This window comes from Mytilus trossulus, chromosome 14 (assembly GCF_036588685.1).
Source record: "Mytilus trossulus isolate FHL-02 chromosome 14, PNRI_Mtr1.1.1.hap1, whole genome shotgun sequence".
In the NCBI taxonomy this organism is placed as follows: Eukaryota; Metazoa; Mollusca; class Bivalvia; order Mytilida; family Mytilidae; genus Mytilus; species Mytilus trossulus.
In genome coordinates, this window is record NC_086386.1 from 53,903,996 (window position 1) to 53,925,792 (window position 21,797).

The window sequence follows — 21,797 nt, forward strand, 5'->3', positions numbered from 1 at the left end:
TTCTCCATTAAATTAAAACACGGGAAAATGCATACTGTTTCATTTCAAAGCTAACCATTGTTGAAATAATCTACTCCTCTTTACGTTTTAAGTCAACTAGTTTGCTTGATATTCGATAGAAACCTTATCAAAACTAGCTAATGTTGGTCAAGAAAAGTATACATTAAATTGGAAAAAGATCTATCACCAAGATTAAACCAAAATCCACAGTCAAACAAAAAGAGCGGGAGATACCTCACATAAACTACAGGTTGCATCTTTAATTGGCCGTAAAGGGAAATAAATTGGCAATAATCATACGATGTTTGTTACATCACCATGGTATTTTGATAAAAAAAAAAAAATACTGAAAAATAAATAAAGATTAATTTAAGTGATTGCTTATAAAATAACTAAATGAGCAATTATGGGATACATATTTTCTTCGGTAAGGTTTTCAATCAATTATGATGAATTCATTGTTATGTACTTAAACGCAATAAAGCCGACAAATAAAAAGAATAAGCTTTAAAATTTTATTTCTTGTTCGTGATGACGTTGAAAAGCCAAGCATCTCGGTCACTACAAATCATGAGAATATTTTCTTTTTTATCAAAATGAATTCCTGCTGGCATGTTCATTCCATTGGACTCAGTGAGAATTTCTTTTTGCTGTTTTCCATCTTTAGATACAACTAATACAACGTTAGTATCTTCATTTGTGACATATACATTTCCTTCATCATCTGTTGTCACACGACGTAAACGTCTGTATTTGTCCTCTTGAAACTTCCAGATAAACTTTCCGTGTAAAGATAAGCAGCTTATTAATGAATTGTCTATACAAACCAGCATGTCTCTGTGCACTGTAATATGGCAGGTATGGAATAAATCTAAGATACGCATTACTTTTCCAGCTAAGTCCATCACATAAAGTGATTCAAATCCAACAACAACATAGAGAAATTCATTGTACATGTTGTATGATATTCCATAACATTTATCTTTTGTTATAATTCTGTCGCTGACAGAGCCCGTCTTAATTTTTATTAGCAATACAGTTCTGTCCCTTGGACATGATACTGCTACAGTATTTCTGTTGATTTCCGTTAAATACCGCGGTTTATAATCCAGACGAAAAGTACGTTCAAAAGCACCATCTTCATTATAAACAATGAGTTGGTTTTTATAATCTTCAGTAAACAGCAACATATTGCCTATTTTTATACAGTCCTTAATGTTCTGAAATGTTTTCTCTATGGGTGTGATGTCTACGTGTTTGCGCAAAGTGGCTGAGACAAGAAGATTGCTTTGATGAGTATTTGAGCTTGGGTGAGAGATTCTTGCTCTGAAATAGTCAATGTGGTTAATTGATTTGATATTTTAATCAGCAATGATAATATTGCTAATTCTTTCATTTAGGCTGTAAAAAGAGATGCATTTCTATGCGTTTTTACTTAAGGACAGGTATACATAATCATTAACAATAAACTTGTTTGAGTGTAATGTGTAAAATTGTATTTATCATATTGAATCTTTTTCCTACTTAAATTATTTTGAATTTGTTAAAACGCGTATGCATCAAAAAAGTATATATATTTGATTACAGGGTATATGCTAGTAACTTTTTCTCCGACAAATATATATATAACATTTGTTATGGTTTTGTTGTCATTCTTTTCCCGTTTTAGATTTTCATTTCTTGTAAAGGAGAGCCGAAAGATACCAATAATACATTCAAACGCATGAGCAAAAAGAAAGTGTCAACGTCATTGATAAAAAAAAAACATACAAGCAAAAGGACACAAAACACAACATAGAAAAAGAAAGACTGAGCAACATGAACCCACAAAAAACTGGTGTAATCTCAGGAAGGTTATACAGATTCTGTTTCGTATGTGGCACCCGTTGTTGTGTTGCTCATGTTGGTACAAACCCAGTCTAATTCGGTAGGTAACATTCGGGAAAAGGGATTATAGGTACATTTCCTTCATCATCTGTTGTCACACGACGTAAACGTCTGTATTTGTCCTCTTGAAACTTCCATTAGGAAAAACATCTGCTATCATCTGTGAACCTAACTAATAGTCCATAACGTTTAATCAACAAGTGATGACATCCTTAAAATTTTCGAAGGGATGATTTCAATTTCATTACTTAGAACTCTTGATTTGATAGCTTCCTTTTGAGCTGTAACACTTTATCAAGGAACTCATAATATGGGAAATACAAGCCTTGGAGTATCGTATCAAGTGGGAGATATATATATAACTTCGTATGCAGGCGCTGCTGGCATGTCGTTTCATAAAAATAAAAAGTTCACAAGATATGATGAGGCAGACTTAAATGTACAGTTAATTGCACATCTCAAACGTGACAAAACTATTTAACCACATCAACCAAAACTGACAATTTATGCACTTTAGTATGTAAATCTATATAGCCACTTAGTAAATCAATTATATTGTTATGTCCGGATGGTTCGTATCATACTGATGCCAGCAATATAAATACAAAATGACTACGTAATGGTGCCCGTTAATGTTCATACATCAAATGAAAGTGCCATCATATCCTTTTTCAATTCAAAATGATGACTTGCAACAATATTTTAATGATTGTGATACCTCAGAATGACTCGTATTAGAAATAGTTTGACGACATCAACCAAAATTGATCATATTTTCACTTCAGTTTTTGGTAGGGTTCGTGTTGCTCAGTCTTTAGTTTTCTATGTTGTTTCTCTGTACTAGTATTTGTCTGTTAGTCTTTTTGATTTTTAGCCATGGCGTTGTAAGTTTGTTTTCGATTTATGAGTTTGAATGTTCCTCTGGTTTCTTTTGCAACTCTTTTGAAGATGCGTATTTAATAGTCTATTGTTCTAACGACGTAATATATACTTTTAGATTGATCTAACGGTCATCATATTAAATTGTTGATTGCTTTAAAAGACGTGATGTCAGTACCGTCTGAATAACAAAACATGAGTCGCTTATATCTGTGAACACTTATGTATTGACAATTTCATACAGTTGTTAAATTACGGACTCACCGTCCTTTACAAATTTATACTTAACTGTTTACGCAAATCGACAGAAATAGGTCTTTGAACCAGATTTCCGGTGGTTGTGACATTTTCTGAAAATAAATAATGAACCATTGAATTGGCTATTACAACAATTGATTGCATTATAACGTATTATGCAGTTTTTTTTATATACAGGATTGAAAATTGTAACATTGCTTATATTTTACACACTATATATATTATGTTATATTGAATTTCTAAAGACCTCAACATTTTCTCTCAGAAGTTTTCGATTTGTGTGTGTTATTTTCACTTCCAAGTTTAAAAACTCTTTTAAACTCTAAATCGAGGTTAGCATGACCACATCATGTACTTTAAGGAAAATAATAATGCTCATAACTGTCAGATATTAGGAAACAATTCCATTCTCCTTTCCATAGTCATGCAGTGCACGTACCAAAGCAACTAGTGAAGATATGCATTTCATGCTGCCTTTTAATCATGTGCAAGACAAACTCAAAACTATGTATAGGCTTTCTTGTATATATCACGGTATGAAGGGCTCTTTCTATATGAACGTTTTCACAGTAATGTCGCTGGAATAGGTCCCGTGTTATATTTTGTATATATCAATTCAATTTTAACACGGTGACAGTGAATCGACCAGTAATTTTTAACTTTCGGTTAGATATCTTTATATATGGTATTTGTCATGTCAAATAAATGACTCAAAATTAAGGAAGAAAACGGAAAATATATCAAAGAGACTTACAAACAAGAAAAAATCCTAAAACACCAAAGAGCTCTCCACACAGCGAGAAAATCCCGCATCCGTTTGCAGGCTACTGTTGGCCCCTTAACAAAAATGCTTACCAGTTCTTCTAAAAAGGACGCTACACTTTACTTTGAAACATATAAATGTACCTAATTTTAAAAAAATATATAAGACTTACAAATTAAAGTTAAGGCAACAATTGTATACCGCTGTTCGAGAGTCACCAATCGATTGAGAGAAAACAAATCCGGGTTACAAACTGGAACCGAGGGAAGCACATCAACTGTAATAGGAAACAACCAAACAACAGAACCACTGAAGTGCAACAAAATACAAGCGACAATGCATCACACAAGGAAACGAACTACAAAGATCAGTGGTTCCTAAATTAGGAATAGATCATTTAATGCGGCGGGATTTACTAAGTTTGGCAAGATATTAACCTTATTATGTACCTCAAACAAATCTATAATGAACAAACACACATAAAACTTCAATGTATGAAAAGTCGATATTTGTGAACATACTTGTTCCAGCTGTGAATTACGAAAAATATGAATAAAATGTGTTCTTTTCATCTTTTTTCCCTAGCTCTAATCCGAAGAAGCAGTTGGCGGAACTTGTCAAGCGATATTGGTTAGAACAGCAGCGTTGCAATAGGATTTTGAATTGTCGAGCTCTTCAGTACTTTTTTTCAACAATTCCTTCTCTTAAAAAAAAAATTCTTGTCAAAAAAAAATTTAGTGATGGAAATTGCATATTATAATTATGCACATCTGAGCATATGATGTCTTTCGATTACCTACAAAATCTGGTGTTAAACAAATTTTGTAAGGCGTCCCCTTTTAAGCACGATAATGAACTCTATACAAATCTCTTCGTTTAAAGACTAATGTTTTGCTCCCAGTGGCCCAGGAAGTTCTTTAGAATGTTCAAATACGCATCCACGTCTTATTAGAGTTTGGTTACTCGTTCAATATGATATCGGGGGTAATGACACGCTTTCTTAAGCTTTACATTTAATTTTTGAAACATGTCCTTGTCCTGCTAGAGACTTTTAAATCAGTTCCTAAATTTTACTCTCTCTAATCCTTTTATATACTGTGGATTCATTTATTTTCGTTGTTATCAATTTTCGTGGATCGAGGAAAACTGTGTTGGTGGTGTCCCTCAAACCGTTCTAGAGTTATGCACCTTTAAAAATGGAAAAAAATGATGAGTTTTTCGTTTTTGTTCTCGAATATAAGTTTGCCTCAAACAAATATTAAGAATCTTATACAGAATGCTTGCTGATACAAAATACAGATCAAATTTGAATTTTGTTGGTGGAACTTTAACCGTTCTAGAGTTATGCCTATGTGAATGTATAAATGGCTATGTTTTTAGATTTTTAGTTTCTCTTAGTTTTGTTTTCCTCAATCTACTGTTAAGAAACATAAACACAATGCTTATTGATACAACATACAGATCAAGATTGAATTGTGTGGATGTAACTTTAACTGGTCTAGAGTTATGTCATTTCCAAATAAAAAAAATATGATTTTTTTTTCGTTTCCGTTCTCGAACTTTAGTTTGCCTCAACCCAATGTTATGAAACTTCTACACAATTCCTTAAACCCTAAAAGACATTAATTTGAATTTTGGTGGTGTCATTTTTACCGTGTTAGGGTAATGGCCCTTTACAAATGGAAAAAATGCTTTATCAGCAGTAGTTAGAATTGGGGATAAAATGTTTGTGCAATGCTAGACAGTTGTCGTTGAAGTGAGAAATAAGAAACATTACATGTTCCAGTCCCGCTCAGAAGTGGGAAAAGAGATGACCGTAACTCAATTCACAGTTATACCAAAGTGGCAAACGCAGAAATAGGTCATAATCAGTATTGTATGTTAAAGTATTTTATGATTAATTCTATAAAAAGCATATATTGAACTGATATAAGTTTATAAAAGGTTCACACAGAAATAACAAATTACTACCAAGAAATATATAAAAAAAAACACGAAATTCGGGTTCATTTTAAAGTTATGACGTATATATGTTTATCTGTATAATTATTCAGGTTGCACTATAATAAATAATTCTTCTTCTTCTATATGGACAATTGGTAAAGATTTATTCTGAACATATTTTTTTCCTTTCAGATTTTCTCTATAACTTGCTTTGTTCTACTTTTAGCCATGTCAATCTGTTGGTTGACAGGCAGGGTTATCTGAAAATTTTCAGCTAGAAACCTTAGGGATGATTGTGGCCAATTTGGTTAAATTTGTCGCAGTGGTTTCAGAGGAGAAGATTTTTTTTAAAGATAACAAACATTTACCAAAAAAATGTCAAAAATTTACAACTCCTGCAGAGGTAAATTAACCATTTTGGTCTTGTGACTTATTTGTAAATCTTACTTTGCTGAACCATTTTGATATTTTCAGTTTATTTCTATCTATTATGATATTAAAAATAATAAACAAAAACAGCAAAATCTGCTTAAAATTACCAACTGAGGGGCAGCAACTCAACAACGAGTTGTCTGAAATGTCTGAAAATTTATGTAGATAGGTTTTGCTCTGATGAACATTTTACCCCATGTCAGATTTGCTCTAAATGCTTTAGTTTCAGAAAGCAGCCATCTTGGTGGATGGGCAGGATCATCAGATACATTTTTTTTTAAAACTAGATAGCCTAAGGATGATTTAGGCCATTTGGTTTTTTTTTGGTCCAGAAGTTTCAGAGGAGGAGATTTTTGTAAAAGTTAACGGACGACGGACGACGGATGCAAAGTGATGAGACAACTCAATGGACCCTTTTGGGCCAGGTAAGCTAAAATCATGAATGTTCTGGCTTAAATCTTAAAACAATATTCTAACCGCCATGTATCTTTTTTTTATTAAAAAAAAAATAATCGTGCTCTAAATAGGTTCTAATAAATTTTTTGACCCGCAAAAAATTTAAAATAGATAAAGTGACCCGATCAAATCTGCCCGCTCTTACATCAGAATCAAATGACAGTTTCCTTATTAGAAAAAGTTTCAAAATTGCAAATTGTCATTGTTTTGACATTGATGCATCAACCCTGGACAGAAGTATCTGCATATATATATTTATGTACCAAAACCTATTTGTTTAATTACCAGATCGTGAATTGACCTTTCTGAATTTAAGGGTCCTGATTATATTTGAATGTTCATTTGTAGAAAAAAAATGACATAATTTTGATACTCTTCCAAATTGTTCTTTTCAAGAAGCTTATCAGCATCCATTCAGCCTGTATTAGTCCTGTGTAAGTTAACTCTTTACTTAAGGTCTTAATTTAACCACTATCAAGAGAGAGGAACTTATGGCATGCATGTAATAGTAACTATATCTACATATTCTATTGTGAGGAAACGCCTCCTACTCTGTTGTTCCCCAAACACGATAGGAATATTGTCAGGAGAGGACTGGAAAGTTATACCATCATTTATATATGATATAAATTATATATGTACTAGAAAAATGAAACCGGTTACACTTTAAAGATTTAAAAGAACAATATGTAAACAATCATATTACTTGGATTATGCTCATCCTGCTTGGTGCTTATGTTCGCTCTGTTATTACTCTTTTTAACCTAAAAACATAAAATATGTTTAAATTGAATCAACACAATAGGTCCGAAATTATTGGAAAAAATCAAAAAGCTAAAATACTTCAGATAAATGGATAAAACTGTCATATTCCTGACTTGTTCAGTCATTTAATGCTGTAGAGACTGGTGGAATAAACCCGCTTTTTAGCTAGCTAAATCTTTCACTTGTATGCCAGTCGTATAAAATTCCATTATATTGACAACAATGTTTGAAAAGAAACCAAAAAGACATGATTAATAAAAATGTCAAAAAATAGGGGTACAGAAGTCAGCATTTTTTTTTAATCTCAATTACTTTAAAAATAATCAAATATAGCATCAAAGAAAAACCTTCAACCTACAGACAAAGTATAGTTCAAACACTATACATAACTGAACAGACAAATACGTATGATAATTGGTGTACAAAGCCAATTAGGAGATTATACCGAAATATAAACTATTGTCTATATATAAACTTGTTGAGACTTTATGTGTTACTGTGTTACCGATCAGTCATTTGTCATCAATTCATCACCGCTTAGTCAACATCACATCACCAATCTGTCAAACTTATAATGCGAAGATTGATTGATCGGTATTTACGTTTTGAACTCTATTAATGACTAACACTAATATATCGATAAGTATGATGGGGAGATTTTATGGCATCGAGGATGTGGCCAGCCCAGTAGCAAGTACTATGGTACTATGCAAATTATAAATATCAATTTTAATTGCTTTTGTAAAATTTCGAAGTAATTTTCAATTCAGGAATGTATCTTGACTCAATGTCAGGGTTTGGCTTTTCTTTTAGTCTTCGGCAACTTTTTAAAGCTTGCTTCTGATTTTGAACCACTGCTTAAAGTCGTGTCGTGTCTCCGTTGATATATATGAAGGCAACAGTAGTATACCGCTGGTCAAAATTCATAGATCGATTGAGACATAACAAATCCAGGTTACAAACTCAAACCGAAGAAAACACATCAACTAAAAGAGGAAAACAACGAAACAACAGAAGATTAAAGTGCATCAAAAAGCAAACAACAATGCAACATACATAGAAACTAACTATAAGATAACAACTTCGAGATTCATGTGACAAACTGCTGACTTGGTACATACCATTTTAAGATAAAAAATAAAATAAAAGCTTGGATATAATGTTAACAAAGAGACAAATGCTGAGCCAGAGTTGAAGATATAGATTGGTGGAACCTTCAACTCTAACTTCGTAAATTGAGTAATACATATCCCTTTAAGGTAAATCTAAACAATACACATGAGTTCGATTTTATTTCATCTATCATGTCGGATAAAGACAAACCAAGCCGACTTATTCCAACCGATTATAATGTGCAAATTCCCCGTTAACTTTTTAACTTTTTCGATTGTTTGAAAATATATACAATATATATCATATAACAAATTGGACTGAAGCCTCCACCTCTTATTAGCCCAATTGTAGTATTTCAAACTGTGAAATCGACTTCACTATTTAACTCCAATAAGATAATTATTTATCTTTGAGTTACAATATAAGGTCAATCACCGATATTAGATTATAATCATTAATTTGAGTTAAAGATTATAAGTAATAAAAAAAAACAAATCTTGAAAAAACAAACATCAGAGTGTTGCAACTGGAAAAAGGAAAGACGTATATTTTGGTGATAAACCAAATCTAACAAATTGTTTTAAATGGAAAAGCATTATTAATAAAGTACGAAAATGAATGAAAAAATATTCTCATGCGACGAAAGCGATACCTGGGTAACGACAGCCTAACATTTGTTTAGTTGTCTGCTTCAATCAGTTTGATAGGAACTACTTGTAATACTTGTGATGTATCAATGATATCTTTTATATGTTGCAGCACACATTAGTTTGATCATTATTTCGAAGCCATGCCCCGTTCTGTAGGTCAATGTCCAGTGACTAAATAATAATTTATTGACAAAAGTTTTATGTTTTAGTTAGTTTGATAGGATCTACTTGTGATGAATAAAATGATATTTTGTAATAAGTTGCATCACTAACAGTTAACATCAGTTTGATTACTGTTTTTGAAGTCCTACCTTGTAGAACATAGTCCAATGACTTCGAATTATCTAGCACTTTTCAATGTTAAATTGTTTGCTCAAGTTATATTGCTAGCTACTAGTTACCATAGGCAACAACGTTGTCTAGCAAGTTACATCATCAGTTGTTCGACTATTTTCAGGCCCTATCCACTAGATAATGGTACAGCGACTTTTACTTATATCTTATTATCAACAATGTATTACTACTTACAAGATTTACAACAACCTAACTACATAATTGTTAGGGTTATTTACATTTCCTATTTGCTTGATCAGTACAAATACAAAGAAAAGAAGATGACGATTTTTATTCAATTATTAAAAGCTTAAATCAAAATAATCTTCCATATTCTATGCAGACAATTATAATTGCATATCTTAAAATGAACTCTTGTAAGTCCCCGGAGAGAGGGAGAATACATTTGTGTACTACAAGGACACGCAACCAGACAGAGTAAAAACTGTTTACAAGGCAATGAGACAATATCAGATTGGGTAAATATTGATGAGGAATCAAGATAATAATCTGAGCAATTTATAGGAAAGATGCTTTTTTTAAAAAACATACCTCATTATTCATCCAAGGCGAATATATCTCAAAAGATTGATGCGTTTGCTTATGCTGGATACAGAAACACTCCTCAGTTGTCAATTTCTTATATTCAAATGTGTCTTGAAAATAATATCCATCCCTGCATTTGAAATGGAGTTTAAAAGATATTTTGATCCTATATCTCTTTTTGATATCTTCAATAAGTTGTCTAACTTCTCTGTAGACATCGCTACAAGTGCTACCAAATGTCTCATGTTTTTTGGAAAACGTCACAACCTGAAGTGCAATTGTATCACTCGACATGGTAACCAAAATCTTTTTACAACCAGATCCATCAATGTCAAACATACAGATTCCACGGTATAAAGCAATGCCACTTTCTAATTTGCTAGGGTCGTAGTTTCTGATGAAACAAGCAGACAGATGGTTAAAGAAAGAAGGTGGAAGAAATTCAAATTTAAAACAAAGCCATGAAGTCCTTATGCATTTGTCTGTAAGAATGCCAAATTGTTCACATACATCTTCAAACTTTGCAGACGGCATCATGCTTGGCATTATATAATTTGAGTTTTCAATTTTGACCAATATATCAAGCTTTTCCATTACTTTATGCAAATTATTTTTCTGTCCTGAAAACTGACTTTCATCTTTTGAATTGAAAAGTTCTGTTATTAACGATTCACTTATTTTGCCTTGTCGTGTTAATAGTGTCCAGTCGTCAAGGTGGTGTAATCTGCTGTTATCGATTTTATCTGAAACTAAACATCGGAATGCATCTGCTAACCACTGAGGTCTTAATATGATCAAGTCCTGTATATTTTCAAAAAAGATAATGTTACCTACATTATGCTGAAATCGAAGAAACAACATTAAATCCTCCCTTTCTAGCATATTGATATCAGGATGTTTAGCCAGATTTGAGAAGTCAGTAAAATTAATGAAATTTGTTCCATTAATCTTATTTATGTCTATCAAATGTTCTAAAAGAATCCATTTTAACGGAAAAGCATTGCCCCAATTATCCATTTTTCGTGCACACTTTGAAATTGCGATCCGCAACTTTTCAAATTCTTCGTCAGTATCTTTAATATTTGACAAATAAAACTTGTGATGCAAGTGATGATATTTGCTTTGTAATCCAAAAACCCCGTCTATTTGCTTATCAAGTTCTTTTTCTCTTTTCTTGAAATCTGCCTACAGAAAAAAAAGAACCAAGAATGTTCATCTTCGAAACTTTAACACTGTAACTGCAATAATTGATTAAATTTGACAATAATATGAAACACTTCAGTCAAAAGTATCACTACCTCTCATGCAATTGAATAAGGCCTTCTACAGCTTATTGTATAAATACGGTATAGGGTTTTGTCATTCGAAGCCCGTTTTATTCTATTTTATGCTGTTTTCCGATGGAGGGTTGTCTTATTAGAAATCATACCATTTTTTCTTACAAAAACAACTCAAGTCGTCTAGGGGATACATATATGGTCTTCTACCGACCAGTAGTAAATCCGTTGCCAAGGTAATGCGTACGTTTGGCTGAGAATGACGTATCACATAGCGTCCAGTCAGAAGGGGGACTTAAAGTTCGAAGAAACAGGTGGAGAGAATGTTGAGGTTTTTGCACATTAAGAAACCTTACATTATTTATTTTACAGTAAAGTGGCATGTTGCTTAACTACATTTCTGTTTCAATCTTCATAACCTCATTTCTAAGTGTCATTTAACATTTTTCGAACATCATATCGGTCGACACTCTTGCGAGGACCTACCTTTTGTTTTACTGGTATATGTTCTCGTCTTAAACCTGCATGAAATAATTATTACTGGGCCTCAAAAAAATAAGTCTTGTATTATTCTGTATAACTTTTGAGTGTAGTATGACGTCCACTTTCACTGAACTAGTATATATATATTTGTTGAGGGGCCAGCTGAAGGACGCCTCTAGGTGCAGGAATGTCTCGCCGCATTGAAGACCTATGTGGGACCTTCTGCTGTTGTATGTTCTACTGGCGTATAAAATGATAATCCTGGTACTTTTGATAACTATTCTATGGTCGGGTTATTGTCTCTTTGACACATTCCCCATTTCCATTCTCAATTTTAATAACAAATTAATCCCTCAAAACGGAAAATATCTATAATCCTTGTTCTTTTTTACAATTTCATTAAAGTAATGTCATCTTCCTGACAATGGACATATGTTTTGGATATTGGAATCTAAAACTTGATTCAGATTTAAATCAATTGCAAGTAGGAAAACATTGATCATCGTTTTGAAGTGCATGCCATATTTTCCACTGGACATTGAATACCACGTTATCCTTCATCAGTATAAGAAAATGTTGTATGAGTGCCATTGAGACAACTCTCCATCAAAATCAGAATTTGTAAAAAGTAAACTTTCATAGGCCATTATACGGCCTATGATAGTTAAGAGTCTTGGCTCACACCGAACAGCAAGCTATAAAAGATCCACAAAGACCTAGAGTAAAACCTTTCAAACAGGAAAACCAACGGTTTAATCTATATATAAAACGATAAACGAGCAACACTTATGAACAACATCAATTAACGACAACCACTGAACATCTGGCATGTTCTGCATATACCCGTTACTTGAAATTAATTTTGCAGGTTGTTTATGTTGTTTCCGAATAAGCCTTTAAAAGGTTGTGCCGTCATCAAAGTGAATTTTTGTTAAGTGATATTAATTGCAGTGTTTTAAGATGAAAAAACACATACATTTTACTTATACTCTTATGATGCCCTTATGTGGGAGGAGCCTTTATTCCTGTTGTTGTTTGTTATCATTGCTTTGTAATATTTTTGTATTATAAACAATGTTTTCCCATTATCTTTTAAATTGATTCGCAAGTTGTTATCCCGTATATTTGTATGGGGATACTTTACTTGATGGATTTTGCTATTTTTCAAAGTGGTACGGTGACTGTGCTCTTTGGTCTGTTATGGATGAAGGTCTCATTGGCAAATATTTATTTGATGACATTCCGATGAAAAACGGATGGTAATTAGACACGTTTTGTACAAAACTAAGATAGAAGTGAGGTAAATAGTTCTATAATGTAGTACCTGCTTGTCATATTTATCCTTTCCAGTGAAAACTAATAAAATCGGAGGATCAAAGTGCCCATATCTAGATCGTTCGTCGGCCGTTCGATGACAATGGATAGAATCAAACCAAAAGTCAACATATTCTGAAACATATAAACATAAGTTTAAACAAATTTATTTATAGTGGATTGGGCAACACGTAATTTCAACTTCTATTTATCCCTTTCCACTTTGCTGTTGCGAGTGTTACGTTGTAGCGGCATTAGTCTACTCTTTTACAAAATCGACGAGGGTATATTTTACGTGCAAGCAATATGGCTCTCTCTAAAAACTTGTCAGCCAATTATCGTCCCCTTCAGACGAACTATCATCGTTTCTGAAGACTAAACTTTTAAATGGTGTCAATGGAGAGCTGATAACTCAGTCCCTGAAATCTTCTCTCATGAGCTGGGATCGAACCAGGACCCTTTGTGTTAGTAGTCCGATGCAATGAATACTGCATCACGGCTCTCCTATAAACATTATTGAATATGTGATGTTTCGAGACCAACATGGATACCTTGAATATATACCATTACATTTTTTTTCAACATCACTTGCATGTGTATAATACTAAAGAAACAAATTTGCTTATTTTGTGTAGGTAAAAATATATACTATTAGGCGTTATATGATTTTCTGATACGAAGACATACCTCCAATATGCTGATAATCGGCAAAACAATGACTTAAGCCTTGCTTACTTATGTCGTCCTCCATATCTGTAACTACAAGGTATATTGCACTACTTGTCAAAAATGCTTGATGTGTAGCATAAAATTCCTTTTGGCCTGCAAAGTCCCACAATTCACATAATGCATAACGGTCTGAAGTTGTACTTAAAGTTGACTTAGAAAACACATGAGACATCAAATCATCAGGCATTACCAATGATAAAGACTCTTTATGGTTACTCAGATTAACATTTGCATCGTTGGCTGAATCTACATGCATAACCAAAGATGAACACTCGTTCTTTTCTTCATTTTTCTCATGAAAAACCTCTGCATCGGTTGTTAAATCCTCAGATGATGGCTGATTTATCTCCAGGCTAACCTCTGTGTTGGTTGTGGTGTCATTTTTTAAAGTAAACATGCCACCACTTGGACTTTCATATATTGTTTTCGTCTCGTCTATCTGCATACTGTGAATATCTCTGTCATCTGCGTTTGTAGTGAGGGCTCTCTTAATCCGGTCCGCCTTATCATCATCGATTTCTAGCAGAAAAAATAGAAACAATTCGACCTTCTCTTGTAAGCAAATAAAAGAATTACTCTTCAAATAAAAATAATATTCGTGCACACATTTTTCAAGTACAACTCCGTTCTCAAACGTTTGAAATATCCCCAGGGTTACTGGGGTGTAAAATTTTGTCACTTTGGCAGTAAAATCTTGCATAAGACGGATCTTGCAAGTTGTATAAATTCCTATCCAAATATCGGCTATATTAGGACGTTTTATCTTATATCTCGTCCAGGGAGAGTTCAACATTCACTGTATGTTAAATATTCCTTGCTATAGCTTTTTGGAAATACATTGATGTCACTATTCAGCATAGCATTGTTTTCAAGAAGCATTCCATACTTCCTGCCCCCTTCATCACCATGATCACGGTACTTTACCATGCATATCCTACCTATGTTATTAGTTGTTAATAGTATGTTTCCCGAATATGCATGAAATAATTGCAACTGGAGTGAGGCAAACAACATCAAACAAGTGACAAACTGTGACCTACTGCTCATTGGGGATACCCCCGCCGAAATATTTCAGTAATCAAGAAGTTGTTATTGATACTTCTGAAAATGCACCACACAGTAGAGCTGACTTTATAAACCATGAAACCAAATTTCAGAAATCCTTGATATGTAGTTCCTCAGAAAAATGTCATGATAGGAAATGCAAGCACGGGAATATCGTATTAATTGGGAGATATGTACAAGTCTTCTGTAAACAGGAAGTTGTTGAGGGATGAATCAGAAAACGCATCACACGGAATAACTGCCTTATATAAATCCTGAAACCAAATTTCAGAAATCCTTGTAATACAGATTCTGAGAAAGATGCTACGAAAATATTCATTGGATTGATAGACTAATGGATTAAGTGACGGATGGACAGACAGAGGTAAAACAGTATACCTCCATTTACTTAAAGCGGGGGTTTAAAAGTCGATCAACGATAAATAGAAATGTATAATATGTGTCTTTATTTTTCATATGATTAGCCAACATGAGTCCAAAGTATTGGGATAACTATAAAGTGTTTGTATAATACTGATATTAAGATAAAAAAAAATGTGCAGTGCAGGGTATGTTAAACACCTTTCTAAAAAGGATCTGATATGATAATTTTCAGGCATCCATAACCCTCGGACTATGTATAACTTTTGACATGTAGTTGCAGTGAAAGTAAATTTTACATCATTTTATAGGATTGATTGAAACAAATCTGACCAAAAAGAATGGCGATAAACTGTGACTATGATAGTTTGGGACAGTTGTTACATGTACCTATTCGTTTGATATTTTTGAACTTTTGATTTTGCCATTTGATTAAGGACTTTCCGTTTTGAATTTTACCCAGAGTTTAGTTTTTTTGTGATTTTACTTTTTAAAATAAGATAGTGTCTTTTTAGAATATAATGTAAACCTGCCTCGATTTAACATGACCGAATTGCAGTCATAAATTCAATACGTAGATCATTTATAATAGGTCGTTCGGAAAGAAGGTCAGGAACTTATTGAATGTCACTCGAAAATGAGGGTAAATTAAATTTAAACAGACTGTTGCCATGAAACAAACAACCTACGGAACATCTGAAAGGTTCTTTACTTGCAGAGTGTGTAGCGATTTCATTACACTTTACATCGGATTTAACGTCCCTATTTTGACCGGACTTGGCTGTGTACTTTTATATCAGGCACATCCAAAAGGACGCCAAACTTTGGCACGGTTTTACAGCCTGTCGGAAGCAGACTTGTATTGACCATATTTCTATTACCCAAGTCACCCTTTGGGTTAACACATAAAATAAGTCACTTTGCCTAAGTGTACAAAGGCCGAGAAACAGTGTACATGTCACTATGAGTTTTTGTCATGTTCATTTTGGTTCACTCCATTTTATATACTTTTCCTTTGTGGCCATTAATGATTACTGCATCTTGTTTTCGGGGTTAACCACGAAAATAATACTTGAAGCTGGACAACAATCAAGAATCGAAAGCATAAAAAGTAATATGAACAGAATGACGTTCGGGTAAACTGAGAAACAATTTTTCACTCACACTTGTTTTAAGATAACTATAACATGGTGATATAAAACAAACTTGGTCCAAGAATTTGAAGAAATCCCTTACTTATTAAAAGAAGAAGATGTATAATAGCCAAGGCAACAACGCTTAGCTTGAGACCAAATGATATAGACGTAAATTATTGACAAGCTGTCAGTAACTGTGAGTACACTCAAGTCGTTCCTTAGTGTCCTTTTTGTTGAAATGGGATGAGGAATGGATAATTATCTTGCAACGTCCGGTCTATGTTTTTGTTTGAAGTTTTTCTGCCTTGCATCGATCTTAAGCCTATATACACTGATTTTAATAGTCTGATTTGCTGACTTGACCCTGCCACATTCGGCATGAGCCGATCCTAATCAAGGAGCTTGTAGTTCAATTGTTTTCATTTGTGCATGTCTGTCATATCTAATATTCGTAAAAAAAAAAAAATTATTTCGCTATGAAATTGTGGCATATATTTTCATGTCGAAGCCTTGATTCATTTGTTTAACATTCGTGGAAAGTTGTCTCTTTGACAGTCGTACCTCATTTTCTTCAATATAAATGTAGGTCACCATATGGCGTTCCATTGTGAGCAAAATCTATATTGCACAGTCAGCTGTACAAGGCTCCGAGGTGAAACACGTCATATAATTCGAACGAGAAAACTGACTGTCTCATATATGTACACATATACACGCGAAATGAACATAATTTGCAGCAACAAAAGACAACCACTTTACAACAGACTCCGGAAAGCATTAATATGGGATGGTACAGTTCAATTACTAATAATCCGCTTCGAATTGAAGATGGTAAAATAATATCTATAAATTTAAAAGTCATATGAAACGATTTTCTAGAAATCATAGTGTTCAGAAAATTTTTGAGGCAAGTTGTACTTTTTTTAAGAATTCATATTATAATATAATATATGCAGAAGTTTACTGAACGTGACCTTATTGAACACAGAATCATGTGGAACGTGAACTATTTATAAGTAACGCCATGCACTAGAGCGATTTTAAGTTTTCAACTGACAATATTTTTTTTGTTTCAGGTTAAGTATTTTTTCAGGATCAATCAACACTATATAACTTTTCACAAATCACGCATTGTTACCTCCCATTTGATTTATTAGGTTGCCGAAGTATCAACGAGATGTCTTGTGGTGATGGTCTCTGCATACGTAATAGCTTTTGGCGAATTAGAATATGGAAGGAAGATAATTTAATGGCAGTGCATTTTAGAAGATTTTGATCTGATAAAGATTTGAAGTATTTTAATCACTATGAGGCTTGTAAGTTAAAACACAGACAACACAATTGGTAATGGTGATTTTATAACTTGTGTAGTGTCGGAGCAGTCCACACACACATGTTAAGGACATGAGTGAGCGTAACTTTATACAATATATTAAAACGCGTGCTTCTAAATCCAGGTTTCGGAGATTGTCATTTGTAATTCAAGAGTATACTTTTGAAAATCCTACTGTCTCATCTCTAATAGCAATTTACAGTTCACTTATTGTATTTGAAGAAGTAAATAACAACTAATGGTCTTTCCAACTAAACCCAAGGTTTATTTGTACCAATGCATGTTGCGGTTTTATTGCAAAATATTCGCGATTAACCATTTAAGGCTATATAGAAATCAATACTAACGTGAAATAGAATTATTATCATGATTATTATGATATGTGTTTTCATTATATTTGCAAAAATATTAAACAGGTGTATTCATAGTGGATTTTTATCTGTTAATTCATAATCATTATGTTTTACCAGTTGAAATGCATATACCTTTGCCGATTATCCATTTGCCATCCTCTATGTTGATTTTGCATCTACGAACAACAATATCAACACCATCTGTACTAGATACATCAGAAATGCTTTCCTTCAATAATCTTCTCAATAGGCATGTTTTTCCGGTCGATTCCTTTCCAACTATCATAATTCTTACAAAATACCTGTTTTCAGTTTTCTCAGTTCGCATAAGCTCATTGTATCTGATTCTATCTTCCTCTGATAAATAAGTTATGGGTCCTGGCAAACCTGAAAAAGTTATGATACGTGATGCTTTATAAAAAGTGATCAGTGCCAATTGTAATATACACACGAACAACCAGGTTGAACGGAACATAGATGTATCATTTATAGCTATCTTTATTACTTCATCGAATATGAATTTATCTATTATTTGATCTTGTAATTGAGTTAGAGAATTATTCCCATTAAGTAAAGCCCTGGCTCTGGGTTTAACTATACTGTCGTCGTCCTTTTGTTTTCGTAAGTTACCTCTTCAAAGTTTGAATCTGGTTTTTATTTTCAAATATCTTTGGCCCATTACTACTGCAGAGCCACTCTGTGTCGCTTTAGATTATATTTAAAAGTTGATCGTTGGACAATGACGGAATGTATAAAAATGGAGCCACGTCAAATGGATATTTTCAAAAAATAGATTAAACAGTAAGAGTAGTAATTTACAAAGACAAATGAAAAGCACACTTTAATTCGTAAAATTATACTCTGTGAATTCATGAATATTCGTTAGATACTAACTTTCGTGTATTTCATGGGTACAGGAGAACCACAAATTCAAATGTTCAACGAATTACAAATTTTCTACAGGAATGTATGCTGAATTTGCCATGCCAGGAACCACGCATTTAAATATCTACAAATATGCAATCTTTCCTGAAACCACGAAAATTAATACCGACGAAAAAAATGAATCCACAGTACACAATTTTAATAAGCTTCAACTGGTGGACAATTGAAGATTATCATTTTTATAATCCAATACATCAATATTCAAAATGTAATGTCGTCAAAACTGTTCAGTTAAAATTTGCATGCAGTCTGTAAGCATACAGATTTTTGATATAGAGCCTAAAAAGTTGTAAGGCTAGAGGTCAGGTTTAATCTAGCTTTAAAATACACAAAAAAATTCTTTAAATAAGGTTAAATACACATAATTTGCTATTTCGGAGACTATCTTGAATCAGATTTAATAATAAAAAAATATTTAATCCGTTTTAATAATAAAAAAACATTTTGTCTTTTCAGAAATGATGCTATGCCCTTGCAGGAATTTCAAACCACTTCGGTCAAAATGTAACAAAGAGTTGCCCTTTAGAACCCAACAATTTTCACTTTTAAGCATTTCTGTAGGTATAATGGTTTCTGAGATCATCCCATATCAAGATGTAAGGCCAAAGGTCAAGGTCGACATACACATTTAACCTTACAATTTGTTAAAATGTCACACAAATAAATGATCGTTTATGAATATCCTAGTTGGTTACGACTTAAGGTTTCTGAGTTTAAATGGCCAACACCGACATCTGTTGATTTTCGGGCAAAACACTTCAAATGAGTCAAGTGAGACAAAAGAGTCAAATGTGTCGTTGGAATTATTTGATTAAAATATATCAAAGAACCAGGGTCCTGAACAAATCCCACTGTTTGTTTTCTATTACCTATTAAGGTTACGGTGTTTGAAAGGTAACAGGGTTTTTAACTTTCTGGCAAATAACTCCAGGATAATAAACTTTTACAACTCATATGACGATAGAAAGTGTAAATCTGAAAGCGACATGGCTTACGGTTAAGGATGCTTACTTCGTCAAAGTTTAACGGAAAAAGAATAATAATAACTATTGAAGATTTTTCTACCCAGAATAGACATATCTAGAAAAAGTAGTTTTGAAAAATGTCAAAACAATTCACGATTCCTGTAAGTAAGCGGTTTACTGCAATATTCTATAACACACAGTAAATGCAAAGGTCAATATCAACCCACGAAGTCTTCAAAACACACATAAAGCCCTTTGAAAACGCTAAAAAGACATAATTTGCCTTTTTGTAAACGACCTTAACATTTGACATTGGTGAAGGATCTAATACGACTAGGACCTTTTGTTCATGAGTTTTGCCTCATGATGTCTTTTAACAAACCGTCAATGGGGATTACATAATTATTAGTCATAATGTAACAAAGTCACTCCTTCTAAACTTTTTCACGATTTAAATTTTACCTATCTATAACCAGTTGAGAACATAGACTATCACCTTGACCTTTAACCTTTAACCTTTACCTTATAGTGGAAGAAAATATTTTAGATATAGAAAAGTCCAGTAGACGTGCACACATGTTTACATTATACTTATAAGTACTTACCACTACAATATTGGATACATTTGCGTAATCGTCGCCGATTTATCAGTAGAATAATACAAACAACGGCTGAAAAAAAATAAGTTACATGTTGAAAGATATTAATTTGTCCGTAAAATGCATCTTTAAAGTTGTTATAATGCATTTAAAGGGAAAATTAAGCCCGAAGATAACTAAGGAAATTGTTGTGGAATTATAATAAAAATCTGTTAACTATGTTCTCGTTTTTACTGAATATTCGAACATCAACCTCAAAAGTTTTATGTTGGCTAACATAAAGATTGAGTCCTACGCGGAGTTGTTTATTGAATTGATTTCAAATTATTGTTGTCATAAATCACAATTAGGAATCTCGTTGTTTATTTGATATGTAAAACCCACTTAACCGGAACCGATTTGAGTTATTATTTCGTCTAAAAGGTCCTACGGTAACATAAATGTGATATAATTATAGGTTAGACAATACTTGGTCATGTTTTATGAAGATTTAAGCCCAAGGCGAAGTTATAACATATTCACACTTTCGAGTGACCTTACAAAATTATCCTTACCCATTGTAACATTCAAATCTAAATAAGAGTTCACTTTTTATAATGACAAATGAATGAACTAAATGTAAAACATAGGTAATGGTCATTCCAATGGATGGAATGAAATAGCACTGACATAGTGTGTGAGGACCAAAAAGATTCGCCTGCTTCAGGTAAAATGCAATACTTATTTATCTGTATTTTATTTTTATTTGAAAAAGCAACACAATGTTATATAAATCCCCTTGGAAATTTGATTTTTGTTTATAAATATAGAACTCTCTGTATGAATATTTGAATTCAGACCATTCAACATTAAAAGTTTACTTCTTATTGATAAATTTACATGTATTGTGTTTCTTCGAAAACAATTCTTTGCTTTATATATCAGCAGTCTGTCAGTACATAAATTAAATAAATATCATTTCATCTATGTCCTTACCCGTTTTGTGTTTGGTTTATTCTGTTGATGTTTAGACGAGTTGTATATATATATATATATATACGAGTCTAAATTGAAAACTACGTTCAAACCTATGACTGCGTTGGATAAAAACCGCAATTTTTATACGTGTGCATGTCAAACAAATTTCGTTGTAGAAGGGTCTAAAAACAGCACAAACAACATTTTCCAAAAGACCAAAAGAGTGAAAAAGTATATTTAAACAAAACGCATTTG

General features: G+C 32.9%; 1 protein-coding gene across 1 annotated transcript; it reads right to left on the reverse strand.

Annotated features, from left to right (window-relative positions):
* Window positions 1–372: 372 nt before the first annotated feature.
* LOC134697886 (uncharacterized) lies at window positions 373–20,703 on the reverse strand. Its single transcript, XM_063560173.1, has 8 exons — window positions 20,592–20,703; window positions 18,209–18,463; window positions 13,788–14,348; window positions 13,111–13,235; window positions 10,033–11,211; window positions 7,326–7,383; window positions 3,056–3,116; window positions 373–1,326 (listed from the first exon to the last, which is right to left on the reverse strand). The coding sequence occupies exons 2-8, from the start codon at window positions 18,402–18,404 to the stop codon at window positions 516–518; spliced, it is 2,991 nt and encodes a 996-aa protein (XP_063416243.1). The 5' UTR covers window positions 18,405–18,463; window positions 20,592–20,703; the 3' UTR covers window positions 373–515.
* Between the last annotated feature and the right edge of the window lie 1,094 nt (window positions 20,704–21,797).